This window comes from Perna viridis, chromosome 3 (assembly GCF_037379345.1).
Source record: "Perna viridis isolate PV_CMFRI_1.1 ecotype Kerala chromosome 3, ASM3737934v1, whole genome shotgun sequence".
Taxonomy (NCBI): Eukaryota; Metazoa; Mollusca; class Bivalvia; order Mytilida; family Mytilidae; genus Perna; species Perna viridis.
This window is the reverse complement of record NC_142447.1, coordinates 3439576-3459738: the sequence shown is the minus strand read 5'-3', so window position 1 is coordinate 3459738 and position 20163 is coordinate 3439576. Positions and strand designations below refer to the sequence as shown.

At 33.3% G+C, this 20163-nt stretch overlaps 2 protein-coding genes across 2 annotated transcripts; both read left to right on the top strand.

The window, feature by feature from the left end:
• The first annotated feature begins 2212 nt into the window (after positions 1-2212).
• Positions 2213-5514, top strand: LOC148620685 (uncharacterized). Its single transcript, XM_088574383.1, has 4 exons — positions 2213-2284; positions 2902-2978; positions 3634-3663; positions 3828-5514. The coding sequence occupies exons 2-4, from the start codon at positions 2903-2905 to the stop codon at positions 5357-5359; spliced, it is 1638 nt and encodes a 545-aa protein (XP_088430509.1). The 5' UTR covers positions 2213-2284; position 2902; the 3' UTR covers positions 5360-5514.
• Positions 5515-11537: 6023 nt separating this feature from the next.
• Positions 11538-13955, top strand: LOC148620684 (uncharacterized). Its single transcript, XM_088573923.1, has 4 exons — positions 11538-11648; positions 11926-12002; positions 12778-12807; positions 13341-13955. The coding sequence occupies exons 1-4, from the start codon at positions 11590-11592 to the stop codon at positions 13760-13762; spliced, it is 588 nt and encodes a 195-aa protein (XP_088430049.1). The 5' UTR covers positions 11538-11589; the 3' UTR covers positions 13763-13955.
• The last annotated feature ends 6208 nt before the right edge of the window (positions 13956-20163 follow it).

Genomic DNA, 20163 nt, shown 5'->3' with positions numbered 1-20163 from the left:
TTAATGATGATAATTTTTTCCTGACATCAACATTCAGTCAGTTTTCCAGTAGATAATCTTAGTAGTTCTTTTAGGAAAAGTAAGTTTATGCGATAGAAACTTTTGCTGATTATCATTATTCTAGAACTAAGATCGTGCAGACAAAACAATTGCCATATACTATAGTACTTATCTAAAGTACTATATACAAAGATTACCAAGTAAATATAAATAACAACCTTGTGCAATTTGTGATTTAAGTCTACGTTCAGGAAATTCTGGCCTCTGTATGTCTTGTATCCGTTGCACTTTCAATTTACTTTAATGTTTCTGGAGTCTACAGGAGCAACTATTTCGCAGTACCTGTGTATAATTTTGTTTGCGGGACAAGTACAGCCTGCACTGTGGTATGAGGGTTTCCTTGTCGTTCATTGAAGACCAATGAGTGGCCTTGAGCCTTGACAATTTTCATCCATGTGGGGTTGTTGTATTTTTTACAAACTTACCATATCCATCCCTCGTTATATTAAACGAATAAGTAACCCATTCCTCTTTTTCGTATACATTTATTGGAGAGAAGAAAACAAAAACTTCCATAATACGCACCGTGCCCATCTAAAATTAGGAACCACGAAATTCGTTTGGTATCTTTACACTAACGTTAATGATTATAAACAAAATTTGTCTCATTTAGATAAGTTTAGAATCGTTATTTATTCAGAAAGAAGCAAAATTAATTGTTTAAGATTATTTCATTCGTGGACTAAAAACATAAACTATATTTTTGGCTGTTGAAAAGCATTTCTTAAAGAAGTGCATTTCAGAGCAATTGTGAAAAATGTGTTCAATTTTACAGAGTAATCAACTTTCAATAAATATCTCTGCAAATTACCAGATGTGCGATTTTTAAATTGACAGTAAGAACAGAAATCAGAATTTAAACACTGCACATTGCAATAACAGACCATAGGTGAAAATTGACCTAGAAGTAATTGCAAACTCGCATAGAGACGATCTCTTATTTGGATTGATATAAATTTTACATTAGAAACTGCTTTTTTCCAAAAAGGCCACACACGCAATTTTCGTTTGTATATGTTTTGAAAACAGGAATTCCCGATGTTACTCAATCATGTTCTAAAGTAACTCTGTATTTCTTAAGTGACTTAACATCAATTTCTTTTTATCTTTTTAATATTTGAAGTCACACTTTTTAGTGTTTTAGTTATTTTACATCAATTCTTGAGTATTTGAAGTTACTTCACACAAAATACTTTGAAATAAATTTCCGCGTATTTGAAGTTACTTCACATCCAATCATTTGAACTCAATCTCTGATTATTTGAAGTTAATTCTCATCCATGTAACCATTTGAGGTCAGTTTCTGAGTATTTAAAGTTAATTCTCATATATGCAACCATCTGAAGTCAGTTTCTGAGTTTTTAAAGCTACTTTTCATCAAATTCTTTGAACTCAATTTCTGACTATTTGAAGTTACTTCTCATTAAATTCTTTGAACTCAATTTCTGAGTATTAGGGTTTACTTCTCATCCAATTAATTAAACTCTTATGTTATTTCATAGAAATTTCTTAGTACTTGAAGTCACTAATTGTCAATTTCATTGTACCTTGCTGTAATTCCATCTAATTTTATGCATTTTGAAGTAGTCGTATGATGTCTTTAACACTTTTTCTATAATACGAAGTAACTTAGCATTTTGAAATAATGATTTGTTTATTCAATTTGTTATTTGAAATAACTTCATATCAATTTATTTGTTATTTGAAATAACTTCACGTCAATTTCTTTGCATTTTGAACTAATAACTTATTTATATAATTTATTTTTAATTTGATGTAGCTTTACATGAAAATTTTGCATTTTTATTAGTTTAATGTCAATTTGTTTGTACTAAATGTAACTTCACACCAATTACTAATCAAATTCTGAATGTATTTTAATTCTAAGTAAACATAAATTTCATAAACTTTTAAGAACAATATTCATGTGTGAATTTTCTTCAAGAAGAGCACGTACATTCTTCAAAATGGCATGTTCTAAAGACCAACCCACAACTTAAAAATTGATAATAACAATTACATTGTAAAACATGATTTCTGCATCATATCACATAAAGTAATTAAAACTTTTTGTAAATTTACGCATGGATGTTAAAACTACATATGTCATGATAGCACGGAATGTGCACCAACATAAATAACAAATATACAACAAAGGTATAAAATAGATAGATCTCATCAGCTTTAGCAGTTTGACTCCAAGGACAGACTCTAGCCTCTGAAGGTAAGGATTCGATATTTTTCTAACATTTAATTCACGAAAAATTGTCTTTAATGGAACAATCAAGGTTTATTATAATTTGCAGTAAAATATGTCTTTTTAATATTAAATGTATACACGTTCGAATCTTATCATTTTAAACATTCATTATATGATGAAGACGACCGATTTTGATCTCTTTTTATACACAAAAGTGTACAATAGAAGACGGTTCAAGATAAATAATTGGCGAAGCTTAGAGTTCTTTTCTGTCACTATAAAATATCGTGATGTGAATTATAATTTTTTTTTACTAATTTTAAATTATTTCTTTCAAAAAGGTGAAAAATGTAACAATATATCATTTCAACAAGTACAGCTTCTTTAAAAGTAGGTTTGTCTCCCAACATAATCAATTCATGCGATATTACAACAAATAAATAAAAAAAACTTATCAAATTCCACGACATTAAATCATTGGAAAGCTGCAAAGATCATGAAATGTTTTTTGGTCAATATACGTACATTTCTGAATAGAAAGACTTTCTTTCTTTCCACCATTTTTCAATTCAATTTTGTTTCTTAAATATGAAAATGCCACAAAAATCTTTGTAAATTCTATTAGTTTGTTTCTCTTTTAGAATGAAGTTCCTCGCCGCTTTCGGTGCTTTGATAGTGTGTACTTTAGCGGTTGACCCCGATTATGACCCTGTGCATTGTAAGTAGTAGTTAGTGGCTTTAATTCAAATATATTAATCAGTGTGGTGAATATTAAATTTATATGTATTTGTAGATTTGTGTAAAAAATGCTGTAATTTAGTTATATATATTTTTTCTTATTTAGCTTAAGATTTTTCCGTATGGCTAATTTTCAAACAAAATTTTACGAACCTTGAAAATCCATACATGATATTGTATATTTGTTCTTAAATCATTCATTCAAGAAAAAAATTACACCTGTAAGTAATAGCTGAAACAGAAGAAACGGGCAATGTGTTAAAACAGTAAAAATCTTACCAAACAGTGAAAACCAAACAAAACAAAGCAAAAGGCAGTCTATCGGTATTTTATAAATAATGTGAAATTTCTCATACTCGGGGTCTGCCTTAGAATGAAAAAAAAAAAACCACCTTGGACACCACAATCTAATTAACAAATAATCTAAATAACACAAAAGCTGTAGGTTTCTGGCTTGGGACAAGCACAAGTAAGTATTTCTATCAAAATTTCCTCATGTCCTTCTATGTTCATTAATTTATCAAGTGCATGCTTATTACTGTTTAAGTTTACAGAATATTAGAGAAAATAAAAGTTCATTTAAACACTTACGACTACAAATTAAACTTGCGTATATTTTATCATTTTTTTTTCAGACTTTAGAAGGAAAAGATCTGGGGCATGCTGTAAGTAAATTAAAAACACACATTATCCAACTACTTTTGAATTTTTGTCTACCTATAGTCTTTCATTTGTAACTATATTTAAAAATGTTGGAAACAAATGAAAATCGATTGACACTTGTATACAATTCGAATCGAACAAGACCTTCCTATATCTTGTATTAAAGGTGGTAATCGTGGTGGTGGCGGAGGTGGAGGTGGATTGATAGGTGGTGAATTGCTTGGTGGTCTTACTGGGGGAGCTAGTGGAAGTCTGTCTGGCGGCACAAGTGGATCACTTGGTGGATCTATCGGAGGTGGATTATCTGGTGGCACTAGTGGATCACTTGGTGGATCTATCGGAGGTGGATTATCTGGTGGCACTAGTGGATCACTTGGTGGGTCAATTGGAGGTGGATTATCTGGTGGCACTAGTGGATCACTCGGTGGATCAATCGGAGCTGGTTTATCTGGTGGAACCAGTGGATCACTCGGAGGATCAATTGGAGGTGGATTATCTGGTGGCACCAGTGGATCACTCGGTGGATCAATTGGAGGTGGACTATCTGGTGGCACCAGTGGATCACTTGGTGGATCGATCGGAGGTGGTCTAACAGGTGGCGCCAGCGGGACATTAGGAGGATCAATTGGAGGTGGATTATCTGGTGGAACTGGTGGATCTCTCGGTGGATCTATTGGAGGTGGTTTATCTGGTGGAACTGGTGGATCTCTCGGTGGATCAATAGGGGGTGGATTATCTGGTGGAACTGGTGGATCTCTCGGTGGATCAATAGGGGGTGGATTATCTGGTGGAACTGGTGGATCTCTCGGTGGATCTATTGGAGGTGGTTTATCTGGTGGAACTGGTGGATCTCTCGGTGGATCTATTGGAGGTGGGCTTGCGGGTGGAGCTAGCGGTACCTTAGGTGGAACAATTGGAGGTGGTTTATCTGGCGGAACTAGTGGATCTCTTGGTGGATCAGTTGGGGGTGGTTTAACCGGAGGCACCAGTGGATCTCTCGGTGGATCTATTGGCGGTGGTTTGTCTGGTGGGACTGGTGGATCTCTTGGTGGATCTATTGGAGGAGGGCTTACGGGCGGAGCTAGCGGGACTTTAGGTGGATCAATCGGTGCTGGTTTATCTGGTGGAACCGGTGGATCACTCGGAGGATCAATTGGAGGTGGATTATCTGGTGGCACCAGTGGATCACTCGGTGGATTAATTGGAGGTGGACTATCTGGTGGCACCAGTGGATCACTCGGTGGATCGATCGGAGGTGGTCTAACAGGTGGTGCCAGCGGGACATTAGGCGGATCGATTGGAGGTGGATTATCTGGTGGAGCGAGTGGATCACTTGATGGATCTATCGGTGGGGGATTATCCGGTGGAAGTACCGGAAGCTTAGGTGGTACCATTGGTGGTGGACTTGGTGGATCTCTTGGTGGAGGCTTAGAAGGAAGTGTAGGAGGTGAATTAGGCGGCACTGTTGGAGGTGGCCTAGGAGGTAGTGCTGGAGGTGGGTTAGGAGGCATTGTAGCAGGCAGCAGTAGTGCAAGTCTAGGAGGTAGTTTAGGTGGTAATCTTGGGGGTGGACTTGAAGGTGACTTAGGCGGCAGTATTGGCGGTGGTGTCAGTGGTGGTATTGGTGGTGGAATATTAGGGGGAACAGGACACGGCTGTGGTGTTAAACTTGGCTGTGGAAAAGGATACGATGATTAAATATAGCGTCAAGTTTTTTTTGAAAAAAAAAAGATCTCTGTCTTGTATAGTACTAGAATTTCTATTATAGGATATTATCAATACGTGAGAGCAATATGCAATACATAGTTTTTAATGTATTTGTAACAAAATGATAACCATGAAAATAAATGTGTACGTCATTCGTGCTTGTTTTTTGTTGTTGTTGTTTTACTTGTATTTTAAGTAAATTTTCTCTTAAGTTCTGTGCCTCAACATCCTAATTCTTTAAATAAACAACAGAAAGAAAGAAATGCATGCACCTCTGATATACGACATACAAAATTAAAATAAAACAAGGTAATGTTGTTATTCCGACACAAATATAGGTTACGACATATGTGCATTCAAGCAACATGCATCTTAGCTGCTGATTCATAGCTATTTAGGTTCTGTTTTTTTTTAAATCAAGAGCTATAATTCCACAAAAAGAGGTACGGTACATGTATAACAAGTGTAAATTTCCCCAAAGTGCATAAACCGTTGTAGCATTGCATTACACCGAAAACGTAACAACCGAGGTTTTTTAATTTAAATTTTTTTCTGATGACAACTCAGATTTTCATAAATAATCATTTTAGATATTCACAACAATGCTGTCTGTAGAAGGTGGTACGAAGGGCGACTAGTATACTCCCAAACTAGAGTTTGATTTTTATTACCAGATGTTAATAAATCTGTAACAACAAATAATACAATTTAATGAATTATTATCTGACTTCAAATTACAAACATGCGAACTCAATATGAAATAATATCACAATCTACGCATACATGTTATTTATTATAATATGAAATATTTCATTAGTGCTTAATAGTAGAGCTACATGTATATCAATTAAATCTATAAAACCACACTTCCTTTTAACTTAAAAGTTACACTTTCAACATGGTGTGAATATGCAGTCGGAATATAAAAATAACATTATCGCAGATATACATTTTATATATATATCTATTTGAAAATAGTCCATAATGTACTTATCTAGTTTCATGTGCTATGCATATGACCATATACATGTATAAATAACTATATGTTCTATATGAGATAATCTACAAACAATATAAAAGTACCTACCAGTTGTGGATTGGAATACATCCGGTTTACATGACACCAGTTTTATGGTAATTTTTCAATACCCTAAAACAAATACAATTGTAAGTATATATTCTGCACTAAGCTTTGTGTATGTTGCTGATAAAATACAGATAATGTGGAATTCACAATTACGAGCCATCATAACCAGTATCTGAACATATCGTACGCAACTTGATACAATACTTCTAAAAAATATTTACGCGCCAAAACTGCGCGATTACGGAATATAAAATCTTGTTAACTGGTAATTATAAAATAATAATTAACCTTTATCGTGGCTTGGATTGTCCCTATCACACTCATAAAAATAGGTCACACAACTGTTAGGAATCGAACATGCCGTAGTACAATCAAGCGTAGAGGTTTAGCCATGAAAGTGTACTTTAATTTTATCCTGTTAATTACATCGTTAATTGTAAAAATGGAATAGAAAAGAATAGTGCAACTTACGTCTTCTGTCGAAAGTTAGTGTTAACTGGGAATAAATGAATAAGACTGCGTGTAACTGAATCATTGCAAGCTGAACTAATGTTAAGAGCGTCTGTCCAGCTTGAAACCCAAAGACAAAAAATTACCTAAACTCATGAATACAAAATCAACCGCGAAAAGTATGAACTCACTCAAAACACCATTCAAACACTACCAAAACTCTATGACCCTAGTACATATGCAAATTTACAAGTACATGTACAAGAATAAAGGAATGAATCCTTTTAACCAAAATTTACGCTACAAGGGAATGTTAATATTTTATGTCAATACATATTTATTTCATAAAACAATACATGTTTATTTAACATTAACAAATAAACACTCTTCTACATTTCCAATCTCAAATTCGCAAATCTTGTACTTGGAAGTTGTTCTGACAACTACATTTGTACTATAACAGTGCTTGTCATTCGTAGAACAATTTATTTGGGTAAGAACAACTCTATTCTATGTGCATTATTTTTTTTTGTGTTACGAAAAGTCAAAACTTATTATTCGTTCTTGGATCACATAAACAAACAGTGTTTTATAATAAATAAAAATGTGGTTGGATACCAATTTCGTTGTTTTGTGATTCATTCATTCCACGAATTTAAATTCCCAATGCAATGCAAAATTCTAGTTGACTACTTAGATGCTTTAGTGAAATCCACGAATTCAAATTCCATGAAATTTTAATGATAGAATTTGATATTTACTAGTCGTGCCTTCACTATTGGTTTTCTTTAAGTCTATACAAATATGATATGCTAACCGTGATTTTATAGATATTACGTGTAGTACCTATTTTATCTTGAATATTAGAGTATCATTACTTTTGTCAAGTTTTTGACAATGTTCACAGCGGTCACATTTTCTTAAAAGGAATCAGTGAGCTATTTAATCATTATGGTTAATTTCCCGAACTCTGACTGTTTTTTTTAAATATATATATTTTGTAAAATTCTATTCACATGATTGTCATTAATCAGGCAAATATTTTAATAATGCTGAAAAACATCTTATAGGTAAATGTGTAAAGAACGTAAATATTGTAAATACTGCACCTGAATTTTTTAGCCAATGGAAACTAGGTTGTAATTTAAGCCAGTTAAAACATCTTTACATAGCGTCCGCTCCGCCCCTTCTTAATCATGAAAACTTGCTCAATTTTGAAAAAAAACAATCATTTACAATCTCTTCTGTAGCCTAAAAACCACTAAGTGATTTCATTGTATCACCCTGCTAGCTTTATTAGCTCAGTTGTCGAGAATCTGAATGTAATACACATAGGAAAATTCAGGTACAAATACTATAACAAGACATGATAGGGAAGCGCAGCCATATATATATGTCCACGTCCTGTCAGATCTAATAATAAAATATAGCCAAAGAAGACGCTACGAGTAAAAGTGAAAAAGTAATATATTCAAATTCTGAAGTAATAGGTAAACGATTTGACATCATAGTGTAAGTTTTAGAGAAGTTGCGTCCACAATAATTTTGATCCATTACTCTAACAAAATTTGCCAATCCTAAATGACAATCTAGTTTACACATGTATACTAGTACTTCGTAATAAAACATCATACTAAATATCAAAAGAATATATCAAGTGTTTTTTTTTTAATTTTGACGCAAAGTCTTACAAATGTATATACATGTATATTGTTGAATACCATAACTTAAAAATATTTACAAAGCAAATTGGTAGTGTAGTACAATCAACTATATATTATTCTTAAAATCCTACAAAAACATCATTGACTTCAGAGGAATTGTGTCTACAAAGTGCCAGTAAAGTGTTCAATCCAAGTCTCATTTGTCTAACCAAAATGGCGGTGCAGTATGATTAACTAGGTCCATGTATTGTGAATACATACAGAAAAAAAAGAATGAATGAGCAACCAGGAATCCACTAAAAACTGGAAATATGGATCAGACGCAACAGTATAGTTGTAAGCATTCTCTGCCTTTCTAGAATCAACCGCTGAGCTGTTCATATGATGTCAATTCCGGGTTTTAACAAAAGCGGAAAACTATTACATTCAAACAAATCTGTTCTCCTGTTGAAGATGGCTTCACCATAATGAAAAACGAGTCCATGATGTCGACTGTAAAACATCAAAAGTGACGACAACCTGCCTAGTAAATTAAGGCTCAACATGGTCGTTTCGTAAAAGAATACACGTTGTTTGAAAAAGGGAGAAACATTTTTCTGACCTCAGGTGAGGAAAGTCAAAGACTACGTTTAAAAGAAAGCAGAAGCGTCAATAACATATGTATTCACTTGAAGAAAACTCGTTAAAATTCAAAGTGGAAAACTCGGGGCCAATCACAAAAAATGGAACAAACAACCAAACAATCAACTACAAAAATGGAGAGAAAACAACACCTAAATAAATAAATTAAAACAAAACCAAGGATCAAATCGTCAACAGAATAACCAAGCAGCTAGAAGAACAAACTCCGAAAGAGAAACTGTAGCTTTGTCAACAACAAACGTTGGTTTACTAACAACTGACACTCGAAAGGGTATTCAATGCCGTTAAAGACCACCAATCATCATAAACGAAACAGAAGAGGTTGTATAACATGTTTGTAAATGGATGAATTTCTCAACTTTTTAAAACATATCACGTTGTATAAACCAATCATTTTTTCCCGGCATGCGTGATTTAAATGAATAATGCTGTCTAGTGAACTGTATCGTTTTCTTTTCAACAAAACTTTGTTCAATTATAGTCACAATCTTACAAGCAGTCAATGTGTACTGTGACATATAGAAGACTTTATATAGCATTAAAGAAATCACAGGGCTTGCTCCAACTATCAAATATGCAGCCCGATTAGTATAATATATAAACACGTTTATAAACTAGTTGGGCTGCATATTTGACGGTGGGAGCAAACCACTGTGATGAAATCAATAAATGTAGATATCAAAGCATCATACTTGAATGTCAATATAGAATTTGTAATTATGAAATTTTCTTTTCGATAACCCAAATATACGTTTATTTGCATAAAAAGCAAAGCAAAACAAAACTAAAACAAAAAGATCAACGTTTCAATACCACAAGTAATTCATTAAAAATTAACAATGTCCAAAATGGGGCACTTACATATATTTTTTTTAATTTTCGTTTCCTTGCTTTCTTGAGTTTTATTTCTTCTTTTTTATTTTGGACAAATCCAAATAAAGTCCTTCTTGTCAACATCAAAACGTTCACAGGTAAACCCATTGTTAGAATTATCCCTAAAACTCCGAAGATTTTAGTTTAATTAAAAGAATACTATGGCATTTGATCGACTTCATAACTTCTAATATTCATGACGTTTCTATCCTATCGTTTAATTGAACATATTCGATTTGGTAATAAGTTATATATGCAGGACGATGGTATAAACGAAAATATAGTCTATAATTCACGTTATCTTTCATATAAAATCCGATGGATTTATCAATCTGCCCTTCATGGGATTTGATTTTCAAATTATTGTCTATTTTCACAAATTGGTATATTCAACTCGTATTTGCGTCCCTACGTAAAAACTAAGTAACTACGAATGAGCGTTCATTATGTGAATGTCTCATTTAATCTGTATGGTGTATGTTGAGGTATTACGTGGAGAGAATTGTTTCTATTATTGAGTTAATTTTATGGCTTTTCATTTTATTTTTGGTCTGACAAAAAAAGGTGATGTTTAAGGTCTTATAAAACTAGTTCAATCCCACCACAGTCAGGAGATGTTAGTCATTTATGTGTTAGTGTGTCGTAACATTACTTTTTAGTTAGATTTTGAAGAATTGCCATCGTTTTGTTACTGTGCATTTTGTTACTTTTGTTGTGGGGGTTTTTCGGTGTGTTTACACTTACTGAAGACCTTTCGGTGATCTCTGAAAATATTCACTATTTTACATTTAGGTTGTACGCTAATGTTTTTGTTGCGTTTCACTATATCTATGCTTTTATCTAACTAGTAGTGTTTATAGAGGATGGCCGGGGCGTCCATGTAAAATGAAGCAGATCCATAATGGTATGGTTGGATCATGGTAAATTTTATCCCAATGAATTTTTTGTAGTAATGTAATTTATAAATCATATGTATGTAAAATTGTAAAAAAAAAATTGTTTAATGCGACAAGGATGGCTCGGAAAACGATTTTAAAGTTCCCTTACAAAGCAACCAAATTTTGCACTATAGTAAAGAGTTATCTCCCTTTTTCAATGAAAAATGCTTTCAATGTATTTGTTTTCTCTTTAACCGTTACAGTTAATCAAAAACCAACATTCAACTATAAGAAAGGATGCATTTATGATATAAAATGGATAATTTTTTATTTAAATTTGTCATGTGCAACCCATTGCCTCGTTTTTGCGTGGACACTCTCAAAATATACATGCACTTTGGAAATGTTAATGGAATATTTTCCTAAAATGACAATATTTAGCTAACATTTTCAACTGAAAAGGGGAATTTTAAATTGATTAAATAATTACTAAAATTAAAACACTTTCTTAAATAAGTTTCAAAATGCTGTTAAATTTACGCTTGAACATGGCACGAACAAGTGTAACGGAAGAGAGTAACATGCCCCGACAAAATAACACGTCTACAAATAAGGTATAAAAGTTCCATGCTTCTGTTGTATCGTCACCTGGCACCGAAGACCACTTCAGCAGTACAGAAATTAAGGTAAGGATTAAGATCATTTACTGTTGTTCTAACCATATGCGAAACTGTTAAAGGATTTCAAGTTGATCAATTGTAGATTTGAGCAAGTTTCGATTTGTGTGTTACACTTTATGTCAATTTAGTTCAATATGAATATGATAAAAGGTACGATATTTATCACCTTCGGCAAAAATATCGTTGATCTTCTGTCTTTTTTAATAAATTAAATATCCAATATAAAGAACGAAAATTATGAGTACATTTAATATACATTTTACGTATTTTCACTATGTTTCAGGATGAAGCTCCTAATTTGTTTCAGTGTTCTACTGGTTTGCGTAATGTCGATCGACCCAGACTATGACCCTGCACATTGTTAGTATTTTGTATTTCTTATCCATTGTGGTGGTTTCCAAATTGCCGGTTTTTCACTTGATTTTGCCACTTGATAAACAATTTTCCTTTTGACTACTGCTTAGAGTTTATCAGTTCGTTAATTTTCTTGTTACCCTTTATATATAAACATCCTCTACTTATTTCTGAGGAGTCAGTATACACTCAAATTTTCTTCAGTCTATTCTGTAAAAGTTGACTTTTGGAAATATTTAGTGATTGATACTTATTTTATAAAATCTGTTCTTTTTTACTATATGGTATATACGACCATAAAATAAGTTAAGTGTTATTGACGCTAACACCGCCCCCCGCCCCGGCTTGCCCCCCTATCATTTTGATTTTGGATAATTTTATCAAGAAAAATATTTATTGCGGTCATTTTATCGATATGAATTCCGCTCTTACTTAGATTTTTAGACCAATTTATATTGTAGAGTTTAAAGATAAAATAAAACAAATAGTGTAAAAGTTCTAGTGAGTGGAAACAAAGTGAAATTTGACGCTACCCATACAAACACTTGGCTCTGTATTCAGTTATTCATTTATTCATGTCAGAGAAAAATTAAAAGTTGAATAATCAATTATGAACTGGAACCTATCAAATCATGTTGTAGCAAGTAAATTCGTGATCCAATAATTTTGTGTTTTGTTGATATAGCAATAAATGAAAAGACGACGTACAATCTGTCTACTTTATGCATGAAATTTAATACATGAGCTACAATGTGAACTGTACAATAATTAACTATTTCAGATTACAGAAAGAGGAGATCTGGAGTATGCTGTAAGTTTTTTTTTTACATAATTTTGTTCAATTTACCATTCTTATTTCCATTCAAAGATTTTTACTCGATTTATTTCACAAAAATATAAGCACGGAACCAGAAATTGTGGGAATGGGGAGTTTTCATGGATAAGAAAGAGTAGCTGTTATTTGATCAGCTTTCCCCAATTTTGCACAAAGTTAACATTTTCAACAAAAGAAAATTCCAAACCCTAGTTTCATCACTGAAAAAAAGAAAAAAAGTTTTTATATATAGATTAATTCTCATGTAATAACGTGTGTGGGATTTTATATGATGCATGAGGATTGGAATATTATTTAAAAAATGAACCTATGTCAAGCTAAAGTATTTGTTGGTGGTGCCTCTGCCTGGTGTCCTATCGAAGCACGTGAACTCTGAAAGCTTCTTTGGTACAAAAAGTTAAGCAGATCCTCTTGTTTGGATATGTTAGAAAGGCTCTATTAAAGTTAGGAAATTACACCCTGGCCTCAAAAAATAAAACTAACCAATTAAATGATAAAACGAATTGTAGGTGGGGGTTCTGGTGGTGGCTTAGGTGCCGGTATTACCGGTGGAGCTAGTGGGTCAGTCGGTGGCTCTATTGGAGGTGGAATTTCTGGCAGCACTGAAGGTGGATTAGCAGGCCGAACTAGTGGAGCAGTAAGTGGTTCTGTTGGAGGTGGGGTGTCTGGTGCCACAAGTGGATCACTCGGTGGATCTCTCGGTGGATCTCTCGGAGGAAGTTTATCTGGTAGAACTAGTGGTTCAATCGGTGGTGGATTAGCCGGAAGAACTAGTGGCCACCTTGGTGGTTCTGTTGGTGGAGGTCTCAGTGGGTCAACCGGAGGTGGAATCAGTGGAAGTATTTCCGGTGGCACTAGTGGAAGTATTGGTGGTGGCATTGGTGGTGGAGGACATGGCTGTGGCAAACTCGGCTGTGGATACAAAGATTAGATGTGGACATTTTGATTCAAGAAAACATCAATATCTGACGTATTAGAATTTCAAAAATAAATCTACCACGCAGTAATTAAATTGTGTTTTTCTTTTAAGTCGTCTTTAAAATTATGATAATTGAACTACAAAATACAAGGCAACGTGCATAAAACAAAGCATTTAACAAAAATAATTCCCACCCAGGATCCATCGCAATTCTTTGGCCATTTTTACCAAGTGAATTAACAACCAAGTAGTGACGTTCTGAACAAATAAAAATATACATCCAATTCGTTGATTTGCTGAACATGGAAAGATGATAATAAATAACCCTAGGTGGCCAATGGAGGTTAGGAAAAATTGACTAGATTTGTAGAACTGCTGTATTTTAAGTTTCTTGTAGATGAAGCGTAAAAACAAAACTACCAGGTTATATTTCAGAAAATTATGTTTTAGTGGTAGGTTTGTGGTATTTGATACTTGATTTCGGAGAATTTATCAAAAAATTACAATCTGACATATGCCACATTTTAATGTGGAGAAGTACAATTAAAATCTTAATAAGATTTGAATGGAAATTTAAACGGTATTCAAAGATAAAATCAACTACATGAGATTTATTTTGAAGACAATTGAGAATCTGAAAAAAAACTTTGATTCTTCAATAAAATGTTTCTTCCATTTTATCGCGTAAATGCAGCTCGTGATTGCCTAATTTGGTCATTTGGTAGACGTTTGCTGCATTATATTCAATTCTCATGTAACAGAAATCATAAAACTTCCGATTTCTAAATAAATTCAATGTTTTGGTGAATTGCATCAGTTCTTTACGCTTAATCAACACTATCAAAGTCAAGTAAAAAGAAAGTTGCTAAAGCTTGGGACAGCTTGAAACTTTTGTTTGCCACATGCATAACGATTGATTAAATGACCAAAGCAAGTAAATTTTAGATATGAATTCGATATAACTATGGAAAAAAGATGGGAGGAAGGAAGGCGCATGTTGAAACAACGGAAAAAAGTTAAACTGAAGACATGTATCCATAAAACAAACAAAAAAACAAAAAAACAAAAAAACCAAAAATGATCTGAACACCCCCCCCCAAAAAAAAAATATGAAAAATAACGGGACTGGCATCAGGTACTCTGAAAGGTAGTCATACTCAGCATTCAGCAAACATCAAGTTCTATGGTTTGTCAACCTGGTCTAAGATGTCATATCATCGGTGAGACAGAAACTTCTTATCAAAACTTTGAAGTGGTGATATAAATAAAGGCTAAAAATACCCTGCCTTAGGAAAATATACAATTGGAAAGTTAAAATCATCATGTTTATGGTTAACCAACACATAAAACAGCGTTTGTGTTAGTTGGGTTCAAATACTTATAACAATTCAAATATATGGAACAGTAACATTGTCAAGGACTTATGGGGCAAAAATTTGGACGCTTCTGAAAAAAAATAAAGCTTCGCAATTATAAATTCATCTATCAATTAAAGAACGCCATACTAAAAAACATCCTAAGCGAATGGTACGAAAATCGTTTAAGAGTTTAAGAATAAGAATTATTTTTAGATTGAGCATAGTCAAGTACATTGTAACAATATCACGTGATCCAAAACGTTACAAACATACAGTCAAATATAAACCTTTTTCACAAGACGAAAACCGTTGATATTTGTAATATTGTCGGTACACACACTACTGTCAATACATTTTGCCCAGTTTTTATTTTAATTTCTCATGAATAAACTGTTCTCTAAGGAAGTATATGCTGTTGATGTCGTCGCCATGACCTTACTGTCTGCTGTGTTATGTTCGTAATCTTTCACTGGACAGACGCAGATCCAAATATTTTTAAAGGGGGTTCCGGGCTATGACTTGCTTACTTTTATCCAAAATTTTCAAAAGGGACCAACTTTCTGAAGATCCAACAGCATGCCGGAAAATGCAATCAAAGAACAGTACAGTGCGGATGAGTAACAGAACCGTACTATTTGCTATGTTGACGACCACTGTTGACCCATGTTTATCGTACGCAATGAGCTAAAATGCGAATAGAATTTAAAAACACAAAAATGGTTGTTTCTGATTGGTCTGTTCATTTTACCGGTTAACGTATTGGTTGGTTTAATCACATGAGCTGGCTCCCACTATCAAATATGCAGACCCACTAGTATATTACCTATATTAGTGGGGTTGCATGTTTGATAGCAAGTCATCGTGGTTTAATAGAAATATTTATCACCTTCCATATCAGGGCAAAATGCAAATGGTATCCGACGCCGTAGGATGGTATTTCAGACAGAAAAAAATAATCATATTGAGAGAAATATATGTATATAGGTTTCAATTTGCTGAAATTGTGTACTAGTATCGTTTGATTTCGTCTCTTTAATTTCAACTAATATACTCAATTTAGACTGTTGAATTTTCAAATTGAGATGTATGCAATTTTCATTCATTGTGGAACCTATTATACATCTCTCACTTTTTAAGTGCCAAAAGAGATTCCCGGAAGGATCCCTGTTAGTGAGAAACGTAAAGATTCAATGCCAAATTCCCCTGAAATTTGATGAACTTTTACATGTATTGTCATATTAAGAAGTGATATTCAAGTTGGAAATGAACAAAACATGGTTACTTTAAACCAAAGCCGTGTCATAACATTTTTGACATATTTGGTGATGGTCTTGGTGACCTGAAACCTGACTATACTTTTCCGAATTAAGACTAGCTGTGTTTTAAATATAAAAAATGTAGCAGAGATTTGGGAGCAATGCTCCAAAAGAGGCACCAAGTGACCTTTACGTATAATCATTAAGTAGCAGTCCTTCTGAAAATCAGACAGAAGGTGATTCATGCATGTCAAAAACCCACCAAATTCAGTTTTATTTCTTGTTCATAAACGGTAATTGATCACGTAACCAGTCTTAGTTTTTCATTTGGTTGTTGCGCCTTTGAGATAAAAATTATATAGATTGTACGTGTAATTTGCACTTTGCAAGAGTTATCGTTCTTGATTTTGCTTCATTTGGTTACTTTTAGTGGGAGATAAATGTATGATTTTCTCAGAAGTGTAAATCTGAATGCAGAAAAGGTTGTTGTTATGTGACAATATAGCATATGTAGACTAAAACAGCATCATTTGTTCGGTGGGTTTTTCTTGATCATGAATCACTTTACCATTGGTAGTGTCTGAATTTTATGTGGACAGGTACTAAATTCTATCTTTTCTTTGCCGAATATTCAACAATATCCAATATTAATAAAAAGGGGGTGTCAACCCCCTGACCCCCTCTGGATCCGCCAGTGATTTACAATATTGATAATGTATTAATTTGTTATAACTTCGTTTATTTCACTGATGATTTGTATATAATTTGTGTAAAATTGCTTTTCATTAACTGTATTTGCTTACGAAAAAAGTCATATACATCACGACTGGTTCTTAACAGTATTAGTTCATAGAAGGGGGGTTCTAGTGGCCCTGGCCTACCTGCTCAAGAATCTTAGTTGAAAGTATAGAAAATCACAGGAAATCGCCGAAAAGGTATTCTCTTTGGCCAGTTAGTGTCCTTTTTCGGAATATCTGGACCCACCCTAGCAGTTGTATTATTCGTTTGGATAAATTGTACTATTAAACATTTACAGTGCATCTAAAGGTCGCCCCCTAAACATTTCCAACCAGAAAGGGGAATTTTTCTTACAATTTTAGAATGTCTGTAATTAAAACAATTAAATCAGTTTGTAAATTTACGCATGAACATAACTATAACATATGTAACTGGAGCACGAAACATGCCCCGACAATAATAACACGTCTACAGCAGATGTATAAAATACCAGTCTTTCACTCGTATGATAAGTTAAAGCCTTCCCGAGCCAAATATACTTCTGCAGTGATATTCAAAGGAGGTAAGAACAATTGAATAGGTCTTTAAGTGAACATTTGTCAAGCAGTGGTGTAGGTGTCTGCTTAATTTTTCCGGAATGAAAGACATGCTCCCGTAGGCAGTTTTAAAGGTGTTGTTCTGATATTTTGCAGTGATTATTATTTGAAGAATTTATATTATTATAGTTTTACATTAAAATGCAAGCATAGTTGTTTTCGTTTCTTAATTTAAAATCCTTGTACATATATAGGAACCTTTAAAAAAATACCAAGCGTAACATAAACTATGATAGAGAATAAAGACGACGTATTTGCTTTTCCGACGACACCTTTAGGCTAAAATGTTCATCTAGTAGAAGTATCTTAAAATTGTAGTTATTTCTATTAATTTAATTGGAAAGTTTTCATAATTTCATATTTGTACTAAGAGTAACTCCACCAGAAAGTATTAAAAAAGCACGGATTCCAGTATGCCCCTCAAGATGTTATGCCTGATATTTTGAAACATCTTTTTTTTAACTATCAAATTTACATCAAACGATAAAAAATTAAAAAGGTCACATTAATATTAGAAAAGATTACATCAAAATATGATAGTTCACGAACACACAAAGACCATACATTCTACTTCTGCTGTCGCTGTTTCAGTTGTTCATTTCTACCATTCATTCACGATGCGTTGAAAAAGAAGTATTTTACTTAAAGTGAATGTTTAAATTAGTCAATTGAATATCATTTGATTTACTTATTGTTCTCTAATGAATGACACCATGTCAAACTAAAATCAGTAATTGATCCTTTCCCAAAGTGGTTGGTGGACAGTTACTAAACTTGTTTTGTAACTGTATACCTTTTAAGAATTAGTTGCTAATTTTATGGACGTTACGCGCGTGTTCGTAAGTTCTATCTGCACCATGAAAACTGATTTGTTCAACGTGTCATATTTTTCCTTTCCTCTTTCGTCTACCCTGGACTTAATTTCTTATGGGCAACTTGGCGGGTATTTCTATAAAAGCAGAGGACGTTTACCCTACCAGTGCACCGGGTCCATGCTCCCAGGTTTTAGTTGAGTCATAGTTGCTTATTTACTTTCGTTACTTTGTATGTATTATTTTGGTTGTTTTATGTTCTTTGTTGTGTGGGTCTGTTTTCCATGTCTGGTCTTTGTCCCTGGATTATATGTTTTTGTTTTCCGGTAGACTCTTGGTTCCATTGATTACTCTTTCATTGAATAATCAACGTGTTTAGCTAGAATCATGTCCAATAATCGCCATTTTTGTACGAAAGAACAACTGTCTTATGCATTTATTTTGGAAAACTAAGACATTAAAAAAATAACAAAATATAATGCAAAATTTCATGTTTTAGCGACGCGCTGTAGCTTTATATATATATATATATATATATATATATATATATATATATATCGTGGAACAAAACACGGTCTGGAGCGATCTACAGAGAGTGAAGCGGGAGGGATTTTGGATAAAAGAACTCCGTGTTTTACACCCACACGGAATTAACAAAAAACATTAAGTTCTTCCTATTTTGTATAGTTTCTTATAACAGTGTTTGTAAATACTTTTTATTTTTATAGTTCAGTATTCAAGATCAACACACAACGTGTGTCTATAGCACAATGTTCAAGATCTTTGTTACTGTCGGTAAAAATTTTTTATACGTCACAGGTATTCACCTGATTAGGTAGTGAGTTGTGTTCACAGACCATTTACTTTCGTACACATTCAGTTTATTTAAGGCACTGAAGAAGGTCATTTGTTGACTGAAAATTTTCCCTTTATTATAGTGTGTTAACATCTTTATCGGTATCGTACAATCCTTTACACTTATATATATATATAACTACTATTTTCGAGTAAATACCAACATGTTTTACATAATCAAACAAGGAGGTTCTAGTAGTCATTTTGGTTATATTCTATGACATTCTTGAGATGTCACGGATATATAATTCGTCCCATATAGATAGAGGAAATTTGTCCTGTATGAAAAATAAAAACGGTAAATTGAATGTATAGAAGCAAAGAACGAAGATTTAAAAAAAATAAAGAGTGATGATTTTATTACTAAATAAATGTTATTTTGCTAAATGTTACATTTGTTCAGCAAAATTACCGTTAAGACGTTAAGTTTTGAAATATGAGATATACATGTACAGGATTGTCGCACTTGCAATTTTTATCCGAAGTACGAGACTGATTGAAGTAAGCAGCTATTGTTTTTTTAGGAATGCTCTTTCACGGGTTTAATTTCATGAGCTTTTAGAATGTTTTTTTTCAGCTTTTTTCATATTTTATCATTTTCCGTTGTATAAGTTTAAAGCATCGCCACTCTTTCGCCATCTTACAAGATTGCCCCACTAGCTCAAACGACGTTTTTTTCTTTAATAATTTGTATTATTGATAATCCTGACACTATATACACATAACGTGAAGATATCTGAAAAGAGATGAACAATCGAAATGCTGGTTTTCTCAACTGAAATGCACCGTGTATGAAAT